At 66.0% G+C, this 15,066-nt stretch overlaps 3 protein-coding genes across 3 annotated transcripts; all 3 read right to left on the minus strand.

Moving 5' to 3' along the window:
- Window positions 1-248: 248 nt before the first annotated feature.
- LOC148591795 (maestro heat-like repeat-containing protein family member 7) lies at window positions 249-3,341 on the minus strand. Its single transcript, XM_088536717.1, has 6 exons — window positions 3,207-3,341; window positions 2,807-2,983; window positions 2,137-2,292; window positions 1,659-1,760; window positions 1,168-1,276; window positions 249-448 (listed from the first exon to the last, which is right to left on the minus strand). The coding sequence occupies exons 1-6, from the start codon at window positions 3,339-3,341 to the stop codon at window positions 249-251; spliced, it is 879 nt and encodes a 292-aa protein (XP_088392843.1).
- Window positions 3,342-5,455: 2,114 nt separating this feature from the next.
- Window positions 5,456-8,818, minus strand: LOC148591796 (maestro heat-like repeat-containing protein family member 7). The gene is given in 12 exon segments (XM_088536718.1): window positions 5,456-5,486; window positions 5,670-5,830; window positions 5,959-6,068; window positions 6,244-6,427; window positions 6,628-6,732; window positions 7,145-7,231; window positions 7,375-7,495; window positions 7,903-7,982; window positions 8,151-8,291; window positions 8,495-8,560; window positions 8,562-8,603; window positions 8,702-8,818. Coding segments are annotated over 12 exon segments (1,245 nt in total).
- A 1,076-nt stretch (window positions 8,819-9,894) lies between these two features.
- On the minus strand, window positions 9,895-14,952 carry LOC148591797 (maestro heat-like repeat family member 5). Its single transcript, XM_088536719.1, has 9 exons — window positions 14,673-14,952; window positions 14,118-14,300; window positions 13,886-14,034; window positions 13,194-13,308; window positions 12,436-12,612; window positions 11,766-11,921; window positions 11,288-11,389; window positions 10,797-10,905; window positions 9,895-10,094 (listed from the first exon to the last, which is right to left on the minus strand). The coding sequence occupies exons 1-9, from the start codon at window positions 14,844-14,846 to the stop codon at window positions 9,895-9,897; spliced, it is 1,365 nt and encodes a 454-aa protein (XP_088392845.1). The 5' UTR covers window positions 14,847-14,952.
- Between the last annotated feature and the right edge of the window lie 114 nt (window positions 14,953-15,066).

Consider the following 15,066-nt stretch of genomic DNA (forward strand, 5'->3'; position numbering starts at 1 on the left):
TCTTTTCGGCCCTGAGCTTTTTGTCAAGGGAACTGGGGGCTTCCCCGAGTGCTGCAAGGGGTGGGGATGAGGTTGGGGTGGCCACAGGCTGCTGGAGACAGCGCATGCCCAACTCCTCTCGCCAGGGGAACCCAACTCCTTCACAACTTGTGTTTTCTACTGCTTTGTTCGCCAAAGAAAGGACACGACACACGATGAAGAGGCAAGGCTGCTTCTTTGTTGACCCTCGCACGCAGGGCACCCTGGCATCAAGGTGCATCCGAGCGCCAGCAGCAAATACTGCCGCCCCGCAGAGGACGGTGCCACCTCTCCCACACTCTCCTCAGGCGGTTGCGCAGGCTGTCGTGGGAGGGAGTCTGCTTCCCTGGAGCTCGCAAGATCAGCACGGTTTGCGTGGCCAGGGAAGAGACGGTCAGGCTGCTGTCCTCGTGCTGCAAGCCTTGCAGGGCTGAGAGGGAAGGAGCAGAGCTGAGATGAAGCCCCCTATCTCACCAGACCCCAGGAATTCCCCCCGACATGGCCTGTCCCACATGGCTCTTCCCAGAGCCAGGAGGGAGTCAGGGGAGTAACGGATCAGCCGGCAGGAATGTCCCAAAGGTGCCTGAAATCTCTCTCTACTCTACCCCTACGACCAGCCCTGCTCCGTTCGGGGAGCAGAGCCCTCCTCGCCTGCGGCAGCCATGGCAGCTCCTTGGCCGGGCTCTCTCTGCCTCCCTCCACCCAGCCCTGCCTGCCAGCCCGCTGCCCTCACTCACCCTCACAGATGTTCTCCACCTTCTCCTTGCTCTGGCCCCTCAGGCAGCGCCCAGTGAGCCCTAGGTGCACACACAGACCCCATAAATCCTGCTCCGCAAACCCGTCCCCCTCCCACCCGCCCTAGCGGCCTGGCCCTGCGTCCACCTTCACTCGCTCAGGGCTCACCCCAGTGCCTGTCCCCAGAGTGACCCGCAGGGGCCCTGCTGCGAGGGACTGAACAAGGCTGCCACCAGCCCCTCAGGTGCGGGCAGAGATGGCCAAGGGGGGCACAGAGAGCCCAGGGGACCTGGCCCTGCCTCGGGCCCACAGGGCTGCGGCAGCCACAGGGCTGCTTCTTGCGGTCAGCGCAGCAGCCGGGGCTGGGGCCGAGCTGTCCCGGAACAGAGAGGGACCCCCGGGCTTGGAGCTCACCAAGAAACCTCACGGCCGCCTCGCACAAGGCCTCCTGGCTGCTCTCCAAGTACGCCAGGCTCTGGCGCAGGTACTCATCTGCGCTCCTCCTGCCCCTCTCCCCTGCCAGCTGCGGAGAGCACAAGGCCATGGGCTTGGCGCACACCCTGCACACGCAGCTCCCACTCCCTCCACCCAGGAGCAGCCGCCCCGGCCTTCCCCTGCCCGGACACGCGGGACCCCCCACACAAGCTGGGCAGTGCGGAGCTTGGCAGGGAGCAGAGGGCCGCCTGCTGCCCAGGCCTGCTGAGGGGCCCTCCTGCTGCAAGGCCCAGCCGGGCCAGTGGCTGCTTTAGCAGAGCAAGAGGCGCCTGCAGAAGAGCCCCCGGAGCAGGGCACTTGGAGAAGGGCAGCGCGACAGCTGCTCCAGCACCCAGAGCCACCAGCCACGCGCACTGGGCATGGAGGGGAAAGGCCCTGTCCAGGGTGTGGGCGCTGGGGGCAGTCCTTACCAGGCACTCGCTGATCTTCCACGGCTGCTGGCTCTCAACCAAGTGCCTCAGCTTCTTCCACTTGAGGAACTTGGCTGCTCTGAGGAGGGCTTCCTGAGCGGCCTGCACAGCAAGAAAAGGGGAGATGCCACCGCGGCCCAGGGCACAAGAGCCTGTGTCCCCCTCGTCTTGGCAGGGCTCCCGCCGTTTCCTGGCCCATGATGGCAAGGGGCAGCAGCAGAGCACCGAGTCTGCTTTGGGGTCCATTTCCCCCCTCAGTGGGCAGAGACAGGGGGAACCCACCAGCCCAGGCACCTTGTCCGGCCTGGGCAGCCCAGCAGAGACTCCCCAGAGCTGCTGAGCTGTCGCCAAGGCCAGCAGGAGGCTGAAGGGCTGTGAGTACACAGGCACCCGGCCAGGACTCGGCCAGGACTCCCCCCCACAGGTATTCCCATGGTGGGTGCTCAGCTGCCCGGCATGCCCCGGCACCCAGCCGTACCTGGACCACGCTTGGGCTCTCATCCTCCAGATGGAAGAGCAGTGGCAGCAGGCTCCTGTGCACCTGCATCTTCATCTGCTCGTTTTTGGGGTCCGCTGCTACCTCCATCACCTTGCTGAAGAGGTGCATGGAGAGCTTCCGCGTGTGGTCAGACTCCTGGAGGCAGGGAAAAGAGGACTCCTCAGGCCTGGCTGCTCCAAGGCCAGATGAGCTCGCGAGGCGGCGCGGCCCGTGGGGAGATGGAGCTTTCAGACCCTCCCTCTGCACCCAGGAGCTGTGGGCCAGGTGTGCAGACACTGCCAAAGGCAGCGCAGCTTCCACAACAGGCTGCACTCAGGGCGAGCGCAGCTCGGGGAGACATCTGTCCCTCAAGGGCTCCTCTGGCCCTGGCCACACTCCCCCGCGCGCCCTCAGCCGAGGCCCAGAAGACCTGCCTCAGGATGGCTCCGTGGGGAGGCCGTGGCCTGCGGCCCAGGGCACCACGGGCAGCACAGGGCAACGATCCCAAGAGCCACGGGGCAAGAAGGCTCCCGGCAGCGGCCAGAGCCCATGCTGGGAAGCACAAAGGCACGTGCTGGGCACGCACGCCCAGGGGAGCGGGGCGCAGCCGTGACCCACACGCAGCCTCCCGGGCACACCAGCGGGGCCCTGGCTCTCCCCACAGCCTTACGTCCTCAAAGAGCGGCAGGAGCCTCTCAGACAGCGGCAGAGCCCTGTGGGTGAGCCTGGCTCTCTCCAGGACAGGGACCAGATGGCTGAGCACCAGGAGCGCCTTGGTGCTTATGTCCCTGTCCTCCTCCTGCAGGCGCATCATCAGCAGGGGCAACAGGAACTGCATCTTGCCGACCTGTGGGAAATACTACCTCATTTCCTCAAGAAATAAAAGACTGGCCGCCTTATTAGACACCAGCTTCCCCTCTGGCTCCCTCTGGGCACCCCTTTTGGAGCTGGCTCGCTTGGTGCTGGGTCAAGACCTTGAACACTGCTCCCGACACCCAGCCAAGTGCAGGCTGCCCGGTTCCCCAGCCCCATGCTGCCCACACAGCTTCACCCGCCTGTGCCCTGCTCACCATCTCCCCTCTCTCGCACAGCAAGACGAGGCCTCTGAGCGTCAGCTCCCGCATCACCCTGCGGCGACTCCTTAGAGATCTTGAAAAGACCTCCAGGAAATCGTCTTCGTCGCCGTGCAGGTCCCTGCAGGCCATCAGCTGAAACGCAGAGCACACGCAAAGTGGCAACAGAGGCAGCACTCCCTGCGTCGGGCAGGCAGAGCCCGGCCCAAAGGCAGCAGCGAGTGCAGGGAGCCCCGGGGGCCCCACTCCCTGGCCGGGGCCTCAGGGCGCTCCGCGCACGTCCCTCGCTGCTCCTCCGCCTCCCTCCACCAGCCGCAGCGCCAGAGGCGCCGCAGCCGGGCACCGCCAGGCTCACCTCCACCAGGAAAGCCAGGGCAGGCACCTCCCTGCTGTCCTCCTCGCTCGTCAGCAGCACCACGAGCCGATCAAAGAGGAAAGAGCGCAGCGCTCTGGGGCTCTTCCTCATCTCTCTGGCAGAGGGAAGAAGGCACAGGGAGGTGTGAGCAGCCCAGGCTGTGCAAACCTCTTCTGCCATTGCACTCCTGGGCCCTCGCACCAGACCCCCACGGGCCACCACACGCAGGGCAACGCCACCTCAGTGCTCTGCTCAGCAGCAAACGCTTGTGGTGGCACCGTCTTGCCCCAACAACCCTCGCCGGGAGAGCGTCACGGCCCACCGTCATTTGGTGCATTTTGCCCAGGGTCGCTGCACAAACACCCTTCCCACCCTGGCGACCAGCCTTCCAACACGACCCCCTCCTGGCATCAAGAGCTCAGGTCCCTCAGGGGGACTCTGGCCGTTGGGAGGGGCTGCCGTGGCCATCACCCCCTCTTGGGCCTCCTGACACCAGCCTTGCCCAGCAGCTCGCAGAACCGGGCAGCCATGCAGCAGGGGCTTCCTTGACCCCTCCCCTTGGTCAGGTCTCCCTCGCAGGGCTGGAGGCTGCAGCCCCATTCTGGAGAGCGGGGCACCCCTGCGCGCTCTGGGGGACACTCTGTCTACAGGGGGGAAATGCTGGGGCACGGCGGGCACGAGGGGGCTCTCACCTGGCCAGCAAACCCAGTCCCTGGTGCTGCGTCTCGGCGCTCTGGAGCATGGCCCAGCCGCCCTTCCTGGCCATGGCCAGCACCAGGCTCTCGTGGCCAGCGTGGCAGAGCAGAGCTTTCATGGTCTGCACCGCCAGCCTGTGTGCAGAGCAAACACCAGGTCACACCGTTACCCCCAGCCCTGCCTGTAGCTCCGTGGCACGCCACGGCGGGGATGCGACAGGCACCTCACGGGGGTGCTGCATGGGGCCTCTTCCCCTTGGAATTCCTTCCACAGCAGGCCTGACTCTTCTGGCTTCAGCGCTGCGGTGAAAGAGCTCTGGAAGAGCAGCGCCAGGAAGAGCTGGGGGAAGAGCGGCTCTAGCACCTGCAGGCAGGGCGGCTGGCGCAGGATCTCCTGGAGCGCTCTGCTGGCCTGCGGAAACAGCCCAGAGAGAGCTCTCGCTGCCGAGATGTCCCTCCTGGGCTGCGTGAGCTCCTGCTTGGCCCCTAACCACATCCCAGGCCCCCAGTGCTGCCCCCAAGCCAGGCTGGCAGCAGGCCACACGAGGCAGGGAGATGCCACCATGGAAGGAGACGCAGAGCCGCTCAGGCCAGCTCCGTGTGTCTTTGCGTGCAGAGGGCCCAACGCAGGCACAGCAGCTGCGCAGGCTGGCGCAGCCCGGGCCGGGTGCTGGCCAGGGCCCTGCCAGCCTTAGCCCTCCCTCCCGTGCCGGGCCTGTGCGTCCTGCGGGAGCCCATGGCTTGGAGGTGGGTGCAGAAGGGCAGGGGGAGCCCTGTCTCTTGCCCGCAGAGGCAAGTGCAGCCCTAGGAGAGAGCCCGGCGTCCTGCACAAACTCACGGCCAGGGAAGAGACAGCCGAGGAGTCCGTGTCGTGCAGCGGCCAGTCCTCCAGCACGCTGAGCAGCTCCCGCAGCACCCGCTCCGCAGCTCCGGGCGTGGACACGAGCACCTTCCACACGGCTGCGGCGGCGCTGCAGGCCCAGAGCGCTTGCTCAGCGGGTGCTGCAGCTGCAGCGCCGTGGCCTGCGCTGCCCGCCAGCCCTGCCGCTGCCCACCAGCCCTTGCCAGCACAGACCTGTCGCAGGATGGGGAGCAGTACAGCAGGCAGGCAACCACCACGTCCGGGAACGTGCTGCTCCGGAGAAGAGCCCTGCTCAGGCTCTGGTGCGCAGCCGCGTCGCTGATGGACACGATGTTTAACCAGATGTCCCGCACCATCTTTGACACCTGCAGGACACAGGGCTCAGAGTGGGGCTGCGGCCACACTGCAGCCCTTTGCCCAGCTCCCACTGAGAAGGGCTGCCCCTGCCACCGCTCTGCACTGGCCTCATGGGGACTCGGGGCCTGACACACCTGCACTCAGGGCAGAAACAGGCCCCCAAATGCTGGAGCCCCGGCCATGCCACGCACACCCCACTTACATTCTCCAGAAGGGATGCATCATCTGCCACAAATGCATCCAGCATGTGAGCAGCCGCCTGCGTGTTGTAACCGCTGCAGGCTCTCATGCCCCGGATGGCTGCCAGGATGACCTCCGCCCTCTCATCAGGCTGCAGGTACTTGCCAAAAAGCTGTGGCACAAAGGAAGGCAGCCGAGAGAGAGACGTCACAGCCCCGCTCCCAACTGCGGGGCCTGGCTGAGCAGCACGCGGCCCTGGAGAGCGACGTGGGGCCGTCCAGCCAGGGAGCCGCTCCTTACCCTGCTCATCTCCCTGATGTCCTTGGACCCGGAAAGCTTTAAGGTGTTCCCAGCTTCCCTGTCCTTTAGCAGCTCCTGGTGCTGTGGGCTATCCCGCGGCAGCTCCCTGCCTGCACCGGAGGGGAAACACATGACGCTCAGCAGGAAGGCGGCAGAGCTGGAGATGCCGCTGAAGGCAGCAGGGAGAAATCTGCCCTGGCAGACCACGTGCCCGTGCCAGGACAGGACGGGCAGCAGGATGCCCAGCAAGGCACCGGAAGGGGGAATTGCTTCAGAGCTTCTTACTCTCTTCCCGCAGGAGGTATTCATAGAGATGCCAGAGAGCTTCAGCTGCACTGCCACTGCTCCCTTCGTCCTGGTAGGCGCAGCACAGGGTGAGATGCCCCACCAGCTGCCCCAGGACCGGCATACTCTGCCCAAAGAAGCTGTCGCTGCTGCTGCTGCTGCTCCCAGTGAAGCATCTGCGGGCCTGCGGGAGGGAGGCAGTGCTGATACCCGGCCTGCGGGCGCCACTCGGAACCGAAGCCCTGAGTCCAATCCAGGCCGGGATCCTGGGGCAGCCAGAGCTTTGGTGACTGCCCCGGGAGGGAGCCTGGAGCTGCAGGACACGGCCACGTGCTGACGGGGGCAGGCGGGGGCTGCAGCTTGCCGGCCCCGCAGGCTCCTTACCGGCAGCAGGAAAGAGCTGACGAGGAGATCGCTCAGCCTCGCAACGCGCCCCACGGCCCTCTCCCGCACAGCTGCCTGCTGGCTCTCTGTGAAGGGCAGCAGGACCTGGGAGGAGAGAAGCTGCTGCTCTGCTCTGCGGCCTGACGCTCTGCTCAGTGCCCGGCCACGCTTACGCCTCCCAGCACCAGCACAGCCTGGAAAGGGCATCTTGCCTCCCTATTCCCTCGTGGCCATGGGGCAAGACCCCGCAGAAGGGCCTGCTGTGGCCACCCTGAGAGCAGGAGCCTGCTGGGGCTGCAAGCCCTGCTGCAACCACTGCAGGAGCAGGGAGGCGAGCAAGGGATGTTGGCTGCGGCCAGGAGACACTGGGTGTCACAGAGGACAACCGTGGGGATCCCCAGTGGCAGGAGGGGGCCTGTCCCCTCGCAGCACTGGGCTCTCTGCAGCTGCTGCTGGACAAGTGGCCTCCCACCACAGGGGCTGCTCCTGGCAGCTCTGCTCCTGGCAAATACCAGACCTGCAGGATGCTCTGCATGTCCACGAGGCTGGAGGCAGGGCTGCTGAGCACCAGCACCTGCAGCAGGCTGTCCATGGCATCCAGGGTCTGCAAGGGGCACAGAGAGTTGAGGTGCTTCTTCCCCACTGTCCCTCACCTGCCACAGGAGGCTGGGAATTCCTCCTGCCCCAGGGGGACATCTGTGGTCCTGCCCACAGCAGGGGGAGGCCCCAGGGCAGGGGAGCACCCACCTTGGAGTAGAGGACAGCATCCGGGCCCTGCAGCTGCTCCACGGGAGGCAGGGAGAAGACGCTGCAGAAGCAGGCCTGCAGCAGGCTCTCCCGTTTGTGCTCCGAGAGCAGCCTGGCTTTGCTGCAAGCACAGAGAGGGCCTCTCAGTCGCGGGGCTGGCAGCAGCACCCTGAGGCCTTGGGAAGGTGGATGCAGACCTGGGGGTGGGAGGGCCGTGGACGACACCTGCACTAGGGGTGTGGGGAGCCCCACGGGGAGCCCCCTCTTCCCCCAGCTTGCTGGCCAGGGACAGAGGACAGGCCTGGCGGGGGCCCAGTGCCCTCCCCACCTCCTGCCCCACCTGTGGGGGAAAGGCCAGGGGACACGCGGGAGCCACAGGGCCCTCTCTGCCCTCCCATCTCCCCCTTCTCGGGCCCAGCCAGTGCCCTGGGAGAGACCCCAGCAGCGGGGAAGCCTCCCCGCGAGGACTGGGGCCCTCGTGCACGTCTGCTGGAGAGGCCCTGGCCAAGCCAGGCGCTGGGCAGCTACCTCATGGCAGTGATGGCGAGCAGGACTTGCTGCCGCACCGCCGTGCCCAGGTGGTCACAGGGCTCCTCCTGCAGCAGCACCTGGAGAGCACAGGCAGGAGAGGCCATAGGGAGCTGCCAGGGCCCCGCAGGACACCAGTGCCCCCCAGCCAGGGCCCCCCACCTCCCTGTGCTCACACAAGCCCTCCTGTCCCCAAGGCTGGGCCGGTGTCCCCCGACCAGGCCTCTGGAGGTCCCCTCTCCCCTCACCTCCAGCATCTCCACCAGGTCCGACTTGCACCGCCAGAGCTCCTGCCGCACGGGGAGCGCGGGCCTGGCAGCACAGCGGGATGCTGGGCAGAGGGTGCAGAGGGAGGCCAGAAACTGCAGCTTCTTGGCCTCTTCCTGCTGCTACAAGCATAGGGAGAAACAGAGAGTGTAAGGGGGGCAGGACCAGCAGCATCAGAGCAGCGCAGGGGCTGCAGCCTCAGCTGGGCACCTGCAAAGGAGCCGCCCCCACAGCCAGCTGCCCCACGGGGCCTTCAGGGCTCGGCACAGCCCAGGGACCCAGCAGGAGATGCCAGCGCAGCCCCGAGCGCGTTGGCGACGCTCACCTGCCCTCCAGAGATGAGAAAGGCGCGCACGTGCTCCAGGGCTTCTGCCTCCTCCCGGGGCAGATCCAGGCCAGGAGCTGATGGAGAAAGAGCGGGCAGAGCTGCAGGGCTGGCGGAGAGCGGGCACGAGGCAGCCCAGGCCTCTGCGCCACGGCCCGCTGCTGCCCCTGCCCAGCCCAGCGCTGCCCCTCACTCACCCGATGGCACCTCCTCGGGCACCGACCACACATGGGACTCCAGGTCGCAGGTGTTCGATGCGACCGCCCCATCCTCCTTCACCTCCTCACCAGCCACCGAGGGGCGGCTGGGGGGTCGCTCCGCCATCCTGGCCGCGTGGCCAAACTCCGCGGAGCCGCCCGGGGACAACAGGCAAAATTCCGGGTGCTCTCAGGGGGCTCCTTCGCCAGCACCTTCGCTCCCGTCCTGTCCTGTTGCCGTCCTCCCGGACACTGCGGGCCGAGCCCGCCTGGCCAGGATGTCACAGCAGCGCAGTCACAGAGGGCCCCGCTGTCACAGGAGGGCGGCCCTGTGACCCACTGAGGAGGGGCAGGATGTCCCTTCATGGGGCACAGGCCCCGTCCATCCCCTATCCTGGGTGCTCTCAGGGGGCTTCGTTGCCAGCATCTTTGCTCCCATCCTCTTGGGCACTGTGGGCCAAGCCTACCTGGCCAGGCTATCGAGAGGATTTGCTGCGAGCGTGAAGCCATGTCCTCATACACTTCCTTGAGCGCTACAGACATTTAGTCATGTTTTCCTTGTCGATTCTGGCATCAAAGGAGGACATGGGCTCTTTGCACAATTGAAGAGCATAGCGGATGTGAAAGCGAGTGCACTTCTCATTTATAGATTCTTTCATTGGGCTGCAGAGATAATGTTGGGTTGTATTCTAGTTACAAGCATAGGCAAAGCATGTGTGTATTTTTGACTAGGCCTGAAGAGCAGAGTTATCTGGCACCACCTTTAGAAAATGAATAATTTGATTGAGTCAAGGGGCACAGCTTTGCCTTCTGGCAAAGGGAACTTTCCCAGGAGAGGAGCTTCTGGGGCAGCTGCGGCCAGAGCATGGCAGCCGCCTGCTCCCTCCTGGGCTCGGCCACAGTAGGGGAAGCCGGGGGCAATGAGGGACCAGCTCTGCCTCTTGCCTCCATGAGCTCTTTTCGGCCCTGAGCTTTTTGTCAAGGGAACTGGGGGCTTCCCCGAGTGCTGCAAGGGGTGGGGATGAGGTTGGGGTGGCCACAGGCTGCTGGAGACAGCGCATGCCCAACTCCTCTCACCAGGGGAACCCAACTCCTTCACAATCTGTGTTTACTACTGCTTTGTTCGCCAAAGAAAGGACACGACACGCGATGAAGAGGCAAGGCTGCTTCTTTGTTGACCCTCGCACGCAGGGCACCCTGGCATCAAGGTGCATCCGAGCGCCAGCAGCAAATACTGCCGCCCCGCAGAGGACGGTGCCACCTCTCCCACACTCTCCTCAGGCGGTTGCGCAGGCTGTCGTGGGAGGGAGTCTGCTTCCCTGGAGCTCGCAAGATCAGCACGGTTTGCGTGGCCAGGGAAGAGACGGTCAGGCTGCTGTCCTCGTGCTGCAAGCCTTGCAGGGCTGAGAGGGAAGGAGCAGAGCTGAGATGAAGCCCCCCATCTCACCAGACCCCAGGAATTCCCCCCGACATGGCCTGTCCCACACGGCTCTTCCCAGAGCCAGGAGGGAGTTGGGGGAGTAACGGATCAGCCGGCAGGAATGTCCCAAAGGTGCCTGAAATCTCTCTCTACTCTACCCCTATCACCAGCCCTGCTCCGCTCGGGGAGCAGAGCCCTCCTCGCCTGCGGCAGCCATGGCAGCTCCTTGGCCGGGCTCTCTCTGCCTCCCCCCGCCCAGCCCTGCCTGCCAGCCCGCTGCCCTCACTCACCCTCACAGATGTTCTCCACCTTCTCCTTGCTCTGGCCCCTCAGGCAGCGCCCAGTGAGCCCTAGGCGCACACACAGACCCCATAAATCCTGCTCCGCAAACCCGTCCCCCTCCCGCCTGCCCTACCGGCCTGGCCCTGCGTCCACCTTCACTCGCTCAGGGCTCACCCCAGTGCCTGTCCCCAGAGTGACCCGCAGGGGCCCTGCTGCGAGGGACTGAACAAGGCTGCCACCAGCCCCACAGGTGTGGGCAGAGATGGCCGAGGGGGGCACAGAGAGCCCAGGGGACCTGGCCCTGCCTCGGGCCCACAGGGCTGGTTCCTGCGGTCAGCGCAGCAGCCGGGGCTGGGGCCGAGCTGTCCCGGAACAGAGAGGGACCCCCGGGCTTGGAGCTCACCAAGAAACCTCACGGCCGCCTCGCACAAGGCCTCCTGGCTGCTCTCCAAGTACGCCAGGCTCTGGCGCAGGTACTCATCTGCGCTCCTCCTGCCCCTCTCCCCTGCCAGCTGCGGAGAGCACAAGACCATGGGCTTGGCGCACACCCTGCACACGCAGCTCCCACTCCCTCCACCCAGGAGCAGCCGCCCCGGCCTTCCCCTGCCCGGACACGCGGGACCCCCCACACAAGCTGGGCAGTGCGGAGCTTGGCAGGGAGCAGAGGGCCGCCTGCTGCCCAGGCCTGCTGAGGGGCCCTCCTGCTGCAAGGCCCAGCCGGGCCAGTGGCTGCTTTAGCAGAGCAAGAGGCGCCTGCAGAAGAGCCCCCGGAGCAGGGCACTTGGAGAAGGGCAGCGCGACAGCTGCTCCAGCACCCAGAGCCACCAGCCACGCGCACTGGGCATGGAGGGGAAAGGCCCTGTCCAGGGTGTGGGCGCTGGGGGCAGTCCTTACCAGGCACTCGCTGATCTTCCACGGCTGCTGGCTCTCAACCAAGTGCCTCAGCTTCTTCCACTTGAGGAATTTGGCTGCTCTGAGGAGGGCTTCTTGAGCGGCCTGCACAGCAAGAAATGGGGAGATGCCACCGCGGCCCAGGGCACAAGAGCCTGTGTCCCCCTCGTCTTGGCAGGGCTCCCGCCGTTTCCTGGCCCATGATGGCAAGGGGCAGCAGCAGAGCACCGAGTGTGCTTTGGGGTCCATTTCCCCCCTCAGTGGGCAGAGACAGGGGGAACCCACCAGCCCAGGCACCTCGTCCTGCCCGGGCAGCCCAGCAGAGACTCCCCAGAGCTGCTGAGCTGTCGCCAAGGCCAGCAGGAGGCTGAAGGGCTGTGAGTACACAGGCACCCAGCCAGGACTCGGCCAGGACTACCTCCCACAGGTATTCCCATGGTGGGTGCTCAGCTGCCCGGCATGCCCCGGCACCCAGCCGTACCTGGACCACGCTTGGGCTCTCATCCTCCAGATGGAAGAGCAGTGGCAGCAGGCTCCTGTGCACCTGCATCTTCATCTGCTCGTTTTTGGAGTCCGCTGCTACCTCCATCACCTTGTTGAAGAGGTGCATGGAGAGCTTCCGCATGTGGTCAGACTCCTGGAGACAGGGAAAAGAGGACTCCTCAGGCCTGGCTGCTCCAGGGCTCCATGAGCTCGCGAGGCGGCGCGGCCCGTGGGCAGATGGAGCTTTCAGACCCTCCCTCTGCACCCAGGAGCTGTGGGCCAGGTGTGCAGACACTGCCAAAGGCAGCGCAGCTTCCACAACAGGCTGCACTCAGGGCGAGCGCAGCTCGGGGAGACATCTGTCCCTCAAGGGCTCCTCTGGCCCTGGCCACACTCCCCCGCGCGCCCTCAGCCGAGGCCCAGAAGACCTGCCTCAGGATGGACCCGTGGGGAGGCCGTGGCCTGCGGCCCAGGGCACCACGGGCAGCACAGGGCAACGATCCCAAGAGCCACGGGGCAAGAAGGCTCCCGGCAGCGGCCAGAGCCCGTGCTGGGAAGCACAAAGGCACGTGCTGGGCACGCACGCCCAGGGGAGCGGGGCGCAGCCGTGACCCGCACGCAGCCTCCCGGGCACCCCAACGGGGCCCCGGCTCTCCCCACAGCCTTACGTCCTCAAAGAGCGGCAGGAGCCTCTCAGCCAGCGGCAGAGCCCTGTGGGTGAGCCTGGCTCTCTCCAGGACAGGGACCAGATGGCTGAGCACCAGGAGCGCCTTGGTGCTTATGTTCCTGTCCTCCTCCTGCAGGCGCATCATCAGCAGGGGCAACAGGAACTGCATCTTGCCGACCTGTGGGAAATACTACCTCATTTCCTCAAGAAATAAAAGACTGGTCGCCTTATTACACACCAGCTTCCCCTCTGGCTCCCTCTGGGCACCCCTTTTGGAGCTGGCTCGCTTGGTGCTGGGCCAAGACCTTGAACACAGCTCCCAACACCCAGCCAAGTGCAAGCTGCCCGGTTCCCCAGCCCCATGCTGCCCACACAGCTTCACCCGCCTGTGCCCTGCTCACCATCTCCCCTCTCTCGCACAGCAAGACGAGGCCTCTGAGCGTCAGCTCCCGCATCACCCTGCGGCGACTCCTTAGAGATCTTGAAAAGATCTCCAGGAAATCGTCTTCGTCGCCGTGCAGGTCCCTGCAGGCCAGCAGCTGAAACGCAGAGCACACGCAAAGTGGTAACGGAGGCAGCACTCCCTGCGTCGGGCAGGCAGAGCTCGGCCCAAAGGCAGCAGCCAGTGCAGGGAGCCCCGGGGGCCCCACTCCCTGGCCGGGGCCTCAGGACGCTCCGCACACGTCCCTCGCTGCTCCTCCGCCTCCCTCCACCAGCCGCAGCGCCAGAGGCGCCGCAGCCGGGCACCGCCAGGCTCACCTCCACCAGGAAAGCCAGGGCAGGCACCTCCCTGCTGTCCTCCTCGCTCGTCAGCAGCACCACGAGCCGATCAAAGAGGAAAGAGCGCAGCGCTCTGGGGCTCTTCCTTATCTCTCTGGCAGAGGGAAGAAGGCACAGAGAGGTGTGAGCAGCCCGGGCTGTGCTAACCTCTTCTGCCATTGCATTCCCGGGCCCTCGCACCAGACCCCCACGGGCCACCACACGCAGGGCAACGCCACCTCGGTGCTCTGCTCGGCAGCAAACGCTCGTGGTGGCATCGTCTTTCCTCACCACCCCTCGCCAGGAGAGCGTCACGGCCCACCGTCATTTGGTGCATTTTGCCCAGGGTCGCTGCACAAACACCCTTCCCACCCTGGCGACCAACCTTCCAACATGACCCCCTCCTGGCATCAGGAGCTCAGGTCCCTCAGGGGGACTCTGGCCGTTGGGAGGGGCTGCCGTGGCCATCACCCCCTCTTGGGCCTCCTGACACCAGCCTTGCCCAGCAGCTCACAGAGCCGGGCAGCCATGCAGCAGGGGCTCCCTTGGCCCCTCTCCTTGGCCAGGCCTCCCTCGCAGGGCTGGAGGCTGCAGCCCCTTTCTAGAGAGCGGGGCACCCCCGCGAGCTCTGGGGGACACTCTGTCTACAGGGGGGAAATGCTGGGGCACGGCGGGCACGAGGGGGCTCTCACCTGGCCAGCAAACCCAGTCCCTGGTGCTGCGTCTCGGCGCTCTGGAGCATGGCCCAGCCGCCCTTCCTGGCCATGGCCAGCACCAGGCTCTCGTGGCCAGCGTGGCAGAGCAGAGCTTTCATGGTCTGCACCGCCAGCCTGTGTGCAGAGCAAACACCAGGTCACACCGTTACCCCCAGCCCTGCCTGTAGCTCCGTGGCACGCCACGGCGGGGATGTGACAGGCACCTCACGGGGGTGCTGCATGGGGCCTCTTCCCCTTGGAATTCCTTCCACAGCAGGCCTGACTCTTCCGGCTTCAGCGCTGCGGTGAAAGAGCTCTGGAAGAGCAGCGCCAGGAAGAGCTGGGGGAAGAGCGGCTCTAGCACCTGCAGGCAAGGTGGCTGGCGCAGGATCTCCTGGAGCGCTCTGCTGGCCTGCGGAAACAGCCCAGAGAGAGCTCTCGCTGCCGAGATGTCCCTCCTGGGCTGCGTGAGCTCCTGCTTGGCCCCTAACCACGTCCCAGGCTGCCAGTGCTGCCCCCAAGCCAGGCTGGCAGCAGGCCACACGAGGCAGGGAGATGCCGCCATGGAAGGAGACGCAGAGCCGCTCAGGCCAGCTCCGTGTGTCTTTGCGTGCAGAGGGCCCAACGCAGGCACAGCAGCTGCGCAGGCTGGCGCAGCCCGGGCCGGGTGCTGGCCAGGGCCCTGCCAGCCTTAGCCCTCCCTCCCGTGCCGGGCCTGTGTGTCCTGTGGGAGCTCATGGCTTGGAGGTGGGTGCGGAAGGGCAGGGGGAGCCCTGTCTCTTGCCCGCAGAGGCAAGTGCAGCCCTAGGAGAGAGCCCGGCGTCCTGCACAAACTCACGGCCAGGGAAGAGACAGCCGAGGAGTCCGTGTCGTGCAGCGGCCAGTCCTCCAGCACGCTGAGCAGCTCCCGCAGCACCCGCTCCGCAGCTCCGGGCGTGGACACGAGCACCTTCCACATGGCTGCGGCGGCGCTGCAGGCCCAGAGCGCTTGCTCAGCGGGTGCTGCAGCCGCAGCGCCGTGGCCTGCGCTGCCCGCCAGCCCTGCCGCTGCCCACCAGCCCTTGCCAGCACAGACCTGTCGCAGGATGGGGAGCAGTACAGCAGGCAGGCAACCACCACGTCCGGGAACGTGCTGCTCCGGAGAAGAGCCCTGCTCAGGCTCTGGTGCGCAGCCACGT

This window comes from Tinamus guttatus, unplaced genomic scaffold (genome assembly GCF_059628265.1).
Source record: "Tinamus guttatus ecotype Peru unplaced genomic scaffold, ASM5962826v1 Tinamus_guttatus_pri_ptg000702l, whole genome shotgun sequence".
NCBI classification, from domain to species: Eukaryota; Metazoa; Chordata; class Aves; order Tinamiformes; family Tinamidae; genus Tinamus; species Tinamus guttatus.

What these genes read in the sequence shown, in the direction of transcription:
- LOC148591797 (XM_088536719.1), bottom strand. Translation starts at nt 14,846, where the DNA reads ATGTGGAAGGTGCTCGTGTCCACGCCCGGAGCTGCGGAGCGGGTGCTG. An exon ending in GGCTGCACTTGCCTCTGCGG is followed by an intron (nt 14,301 to 14,672) that starts GCAAGAGACAGG and finishes CTGTTTCCGCAG; the next exon opens with GCCAGCAGAGCGCTCCAGGA. An exon ending in GGACTGGGTTTGCTGGCCAG is followed by an intron (nt 13,309 to 13,885) that starts GTGAGAGCCCCC and finishes TCCCTCTGCCAG; the next exon opens with AGAGATAAGGAAGAGCCCCA.
- LOC148591795 (XM_088536717.1), bottom strand. Translation starts at nt 3,341, where the DNA reads ATGGCCTGCAGGGACCTGCACGGCGACGAAGACGATTTCCTGGAGGTC. An exon ending in TGTGCGAGAGAGGGGAGATG is followed by an intron (nt 2,984 to 3,206) that starts GTGAGCAGGGCA and finishes TATTTCCCACAG; the next exon opens with GTCGGCAAGATGCAGTTCCT. An exon ending in GGAAGATCAGCGAGTGCCTG is followed by an intron (nt 1,277 to 1,658) that starts GTAAGGACTGCC and finishes TGCTCTCCGCAG; the next exon opens with CTGGCAGGGGAGAGGGGCAG.